General features: G+C 34.2%; 1 protein-coding gene across 1 annotated transcript; it reads left to right on the plus strand.

The window, feature by feature from the left end:
- Positions 1-1,123: 1,123 nt before the first annotated feature.
- Positions 1,124-1,766, plus strand: LOC135648945 (oleosin 18 kDa-like). The gene has a single exon (XM_065166982.1). The coding sequence runs from the start codon at positions 1,168-1,170 to the stop codon at positions 1,615-1,617; it is 450 nt and encodes a 149-aa protein (XP_065023054.1). The 5' UTR covers positions 1,124-1,167; the 3' UTR covers positions 1,618-1,766.
- Positions 1,767-6,262: the final 4,496 nt, after the last annotated feature.

Genomic DNA, 6,262 nt, shown 5'->3' on the forward strand with positions numbered 1-6,262 from the left:
AAGTCCACACCAATAGAACGACTTTCGATCGAGCACCCTATACGGTCTCACCTCACCAAGTCTCCCACGTGAATCAGAAAGAGGCACCTGGATGAACCTACACCTTCAATAATGGATCAATTATACCAACTCACTAGTCAACGATATTGATGATCCATCAATCTTTAATTAACTAATTATAGTCTTAAGTAGTAGTCAGATCAATTATTGACTACGAATCCATTGGTATGATATCTCGAGAAGGTGAACCATCTGACCTGGCTGCTGGTATCCACATTTTGCGTTAATCCTTTGAAAGAACCTCGCCTCTTCCAGTCACGGCCAACATTGTGTTATCAATTCTTGCTGCTGATTATTATCCTGTCGACAAGGTTACTTGCTATATTGTTGACAACGGAAGCACCACCATCTAAAACATCATCATAGTTTTACTAGAAAATAGGTTCTTAGTGAAAAGAAAAGAAAAAAAAGGGCGATATATGTTGTTGGCAATTGAGGGGTTTTATCTATTATCGAAGGTGAATATTTTTGGTATAAAAAAAGGTGAAACGAAATAGGGGGTAAAAGAGAAGGTGGAAATTAAGGGCAAAACGAAACGGGGATAAAAAGAGAAGGTGAAAATTAGAAACCCGAGCCATTTTTACCTGAGGGTTTCCACAAAATGGCTTTACCATGGGTAAGCAGGTCGGATTCAGGTGGTGGTCTTTGATCGAATACAGTGATATGCCTCGCCGAACCTAATCCTCCATCGGACTGGATTGGGCCGGGCCGGGTCGGGTCATGGGTGAGATTGAAAACCCAAGCCAAGGTTGTTAGTCCCCTCTCCGATCTCTCAGAAAAACAATTTTTCGAAGATAACATACCCACGTCTGGGAACCTATGGGACCCGCCTTCATCGGACGACGATGACACCTGCTTCTCACGAATGAGTAAGAAGCGGGACAAGTCGGAGTGGGCGAAATCGGTGCCCGTGCTCCTCCTCCACCATGCAGCCCATGCAGGCTCCCACCTCCCCCGCTCTCTCCACCACGCGTCACCCTCCCTCCCACACGTGTCCACCCTTCCCGCCCTTTATAATCACAGCATGACCTCCTCCTCCTCCGCTCTTCCCATCAGCGTCATCATCAATTTTCTCTCTCACGCACGCAACGCGCTTGCAACTGCGTCATGGCCGATCGCGAGCGGCACCCGATGGAAGCCGCGAAGGATCTGATTCCGGAGAAGGGCCCAACGGCCACCCAGGCGCTGACGGTGGCCATCATGTTCCCCCTCGGCGGCCTCCTCCTCACCCTCGCGGGCCTCACGCTAACCGGCTCCGTCATCGGCCTCGTCGTCCTTGCCCCGGTGTTCCTCCTCTTCAGCCCCGTTCTGGTCCCCGCGGCGCTGCTGATGGCGCTAGCGGTAGCGGGTTTCCTTGCGTCGGGCGCCTTCGGACTCACCGGGCTGTCGTCGCTGGGGTACACCCTGAAGCAGGCAAGGGGGGTGGTGCAGCGGGCGCCGGAACAGATCGACTACGGCAAACGGCGTATGGCGGAGGCTGCCGGGCAGATGGGACAGAAGACCAAGGATGTGGGACAGGCCGTGCAGAGCCGGGCGGAGGAGGCGAAGAGGACGTGAGGAGGCACCGGCTGAGGGGCTTCTTCCAGTGGGCTTCTGAGTGGTTTTGCATGCGTTCGCTTCCTATGTTGGAGTCTAAGGGACGTATGCAGCGTTGATGCTAAGATATTATCTGCTGTTAATGTCAATTTAGGAACTGGATGATGTGAGCTTAATGTTTGTTTATGGTGTTGCGATGATGATAATTGTTAATTTGATTGTATTTTAGGAAATAAAAGTAAAAGAAGTAAATAATCAGAAATGTTAGTTTGTTCAGGAAATCAAAACAAAAAATAAAAAATAATTAGAAGAAATAGTAATGCCAATGCAAGAGGGGCATATTGTGACACTAATAGTGAATAAAGGATTAGTAATGCTAATCAAATTAATTTTTGGTGGTTTTTTTTTGTTTTTTTTCTTCTTAGGATCTTAATGGAAGTAAAAGGATCTTACATCCGAGGAGGAGTACAGTAAATTAGTATGTTTTTAATCGATTAAAGGAAATTTTCTTTTAGGATTTTTGTAGTACAGTTTTAATCGATTAGGAGAAAATATACCTACAAGCGAGGGGTTGTTTTAGTTTTAAGTTATCTATGATTCTTTTAAAAATTAAAAATAATTAAAAATAATTATTTTTTTAAAGAGTGTGTAAATATATTCATCGAATTATCCAACTTTATTTAGTTTTAAGAAAATATAAATATGTAAAAATGAATCTTTCTACAAAGGCTTTCGATAAAAGCATCAATATTTTTATTTCTCAATACAATCTTATATAATAAGGGTCATGTCAAACAATTTATTTTTAATTTATTTTTTAATATTTATCTTAAAAATATATTTTTTTAAGCTTTTCATTGGATCATCACTATCAATAGATTTGTAATGATCTATTTTTTTGATAAATTTATTTATTTTTTTAAAATATATAATTTAAGTAATTTATGAAATAAAAATTTTAATTTAAGATTAAATGATTTTAAAATTTTATACTTAGTACAAGAAGTATAAGATATTAATATACAATTATCATATTTATATTTTAATACATCATATTTATTAATAAGTGATGTATGATTTTTTAGTAAATTATTTTTTAATATTTATTAAGTTTATCATATAAATCATGAAATATGATTAAAAAAATCTTAGAAGAGTTAAATATCTATAATTATTTATTTATTTTTATTAATTTATTTTTACACTTTTCATGCACTATATTCATCCTCGCTTTAAATGTATGTGTTTTTTTGGATGATAATTTCTTCTTCAATTGTAAATATTATGGCTCTTTATATTCATAGCATATTCTACTTTTTTTTTAATATTACTCTTAGTTTTTTCTTCTATTCTTATTAGATTTGTCTTATATTTTTTTATATTTTTTTTAAAAAAATTATAAAAATAATTTATTTTTATTATCATTTGAGTTTTCACTTAAAGTAATTTTCTTTGGATTTAAGAGTAATATATTTTATTTTCTTTGAGATTCATCTTTAGCTTTGCATATCATTTAATATATCATTAAAGATCCTATAAATTCTTAAGTATAAAAATTGTTCAAATATTTAGCTTCTTGGATCATTATTAAATTTAGATTCTAGGTTTCAAGAAGAGACCTTAAAATCCTACTCACTAATTTAATATTAATATAATTTTTATCAAGAGTTTTTAATTCATAAATAATATCTATAAAATAGATATACATATTACTAATGAATTTACTTGATTTCATTTTAATACCTTATAACTACAAACAAGAAGATTAATTTTAGATTTATTTTATAATCATCGATGATTTTTCTCTTAACATAAATTAATTACTATAAATAGTATATTAATTTATTATTAATTTTTATGTTTGTATATTATAGTGAAGGAAATAATTAAATTTAGTTTTTTTAATTATATAGATAAATTAAGAATTTTATTAATTAATTAAATTATTAATTGATTTAGTTTCTAGTGAGTGATTTGATTTTTAAGAAGTAAACAGTTTACATTTTATTTTTGTGTGCGAAATATAAGAAATAAATATTATATTTCTTTTTAATGTATGAAAGTAAAATAAAAAAATAAAAAATTAAATTATTACTTACCTTTTCGGGAGATATCATCTTCTTATATATAAAGAGGGCTACTCATCCTTTATTCCTCATCGAGTCTAATAATAAAAGGATTGAGAAGAGGACATCTCTAATAGATGATATCGAGGAAAGGATAATCGAGGAGAGGTAGGATCCTTCTTTTTTCTAATTAACTTTGATTTATATTTTAAAATCTTAATATTGAGATTGTTATAGTTTTATGATGCATAACGATGTTTTAATTTCAAAATTTTATGATTAGTAAATAATAATAATTGATTTGTGATATTAGAATAATTATTTGATTTATATTGATCTCTTAAGGTTGAGTAAATTTTAATATTAATTTAATTATTAAAATTCTTATTCTTGATTAACATAATAGTTCTAATTTATTTAATTAGATATATCTATGTTTCAAAAATTATGTATGAATTTCTATAATGTAATTAGTTTTAAATTTAAGATCATCAATTTATTTTTTTAATTAATAGATTTGAGTTAGTCTTTACTAATTTTAAATATTGAAATCTAATTTGATAAGAAGAGTCTAATTGGGGTCTAACTTCAGTTAGGTTGATCTGATTGAATCTTGAATTTTGATGATGAAATCAATTGATGAGTTTACAATCTAATGTATTGTTTAAGAAAAGTGATATAGGAGTAACTTCGATTATGAAAATATAAAACAATTAAAGAATTAGAAGTTGAGCTGGAGTTAGAGATTGGGTATCGGGCCGAATGAATTGGACATTGCGCTAAGATCGAACGTTGCATAAGTCAATATGCCGATTGATTGGGTGATATGCCTAAGGTTCGAATGATGCATCGAAAGTTTGCCGGGAGCTCAGATGAACAAATGACAAGCTCGGTCTCCCAAGTGTTTTGGGCGGTGATACCGTCGGCAGTTAATGCTGTCAAGCGGTGGTACTATCCCTGTCAAGTGGTGGTACCGCTAGAGATCGATCTCTGAGCTTTGTCAGGCAGTCCTACCACCCAAACTGAACGGTAGTACCGCCCAATGTCAATCTGCAAGCGATAGTACCGCCCAATAATGGTGGTGGTACCGCCAGTATATCGAAATCTGGGGAAGTGACACTTTTTTGCTCCAATTCAAAAGTTATTGGGGCCTATAAATACCCCACCATTTTCTGCATGAAAGGGCATGAAAATATTAACATAATCTTGAATTCTCGTAGTTTTAAAGTGTTGTAAAAGTGAGAAGAGTCCTCCCCTCCCTCTCTTAACTTTGTAACCATCCAAGAAAGAGGAGTGAAGCTTATAAGGGTTATCTCCTAAACCCGGTAAAAGGTGAAAGAGCTGTAAAAGGTGGTTGGTCTTCGTCTATTTAAGGAAGATCATTAGTGGACGTCGGTGACCTCGATGAAGGAGGAATCCGAAGTGGATGTAGGTCACAACGATCGAACCACTTGAAATTCTGGTTTGCATTTCTATTATCGTTATTTACTTAATTTGCAATTGTTTCACTTTCTCCTTACATGCCTTTCACTACTTTACGAGCTAACACACCTTTAAGTCATTTTCCGATATTACCTTTCAACGAACGAAAAAGCTTAAAAAATTAACGATTTTTCCGCTGCACTCCATCTTAGTGCCACTCTTAATCCTAATAATTAGTATCAGAATGAGGTCACTCTCATTTGGTTTGAAACCCAAGAGAGATGACATTTGTCGGCAACCAAGAGGGTCACTCAATTACACGTCCGCCCATTTTTAATGAAATAGATTACACCTATTGGAATACTAGAATGAGGATTTTTCTAATTTCTATGGATTTTGAATTGTGGAACATTGTAGAAAATGGCTTTCAAAAGTCTTCTCTTCCAATGAATGATTGGAATGAGTTGGAGAAGAAGATTTTCGTCTTAAATGCCAAGACTATGAATGCCTTGTTTTGTACTTTGGATAAAAACGAGTTCAATCGAGTGTTTATTTGTGAAATGACTTTTAATATTTGGTACACACTCGAAGTTACTCACGAAGGCATTAGTAGAGCAAAGGAGTCGAAAATTAATCTTTTAGTCCATACTTATGAGTTGTTTCGGATGAAATCGAGTGAGACCATTGGAGCCATATACACCTGATTTATGGATGTCGTCAATGGTCTAAAAGGACTTGGTAAAAGTTTTTCTAATTTCGAACTTGTTAATAAAATCTTGAGATCCCTTCCAAAAAGTTGGGATCCTAAAGTAATTGCTATTCAAGAAGTAAAGGATTTAAATAACTTCCTCTCGAAGAACTTATCGGGTTACTAATGACTTAAGAGATGACTTGTAATGCTCATGACGAGCTTGAGAATAACCTTCCAAAGAACAAGAAGGATATGACACTAAGAACTCAAGAAGATCACTTGAAAGAAAATTCAAGTGATAAGGATTATGATGATGACTTGGCACTCTTGACAAGAAAGTTCCAAAAATTCATAAAAAGGAATGAATTTAAAAATAACGTTAAAAATAAATTTGAACCCAAGAAAGAACAAGTCATATGCTACAAATGTAAAAAGCCGGGATATTCCAAAAGTGAATGTCCCCAAGCAAAGAAGAAACAACCAAAGA

The sequence above is a fragment of the Musa acuminata genome, chromosome BXJ3-9, assembly GCF_036884655.1.
Source record: "Musa acuminata AAA Group cultivar baxijiao chromosome BXJ3-9, Cavendish_Baxijiao_AAA, whole genome shotgun sequence".
NCBI lineage: Eukaryota > Viridiplantae > Streptophyta > Magnoliopsida > Zingiberales > Musaceae > Musa > Musa acuminata.

Bases quoted from the DNA above. Each gene is read 5' to 3' on its own strand.
- LOC135648945 (XM_065166982.1), top strand. From the start codon at position 1,168: ATGGCCGATCGCGAGCGGCACCCGATGGAAGCCGCGAAGGATCTGATT.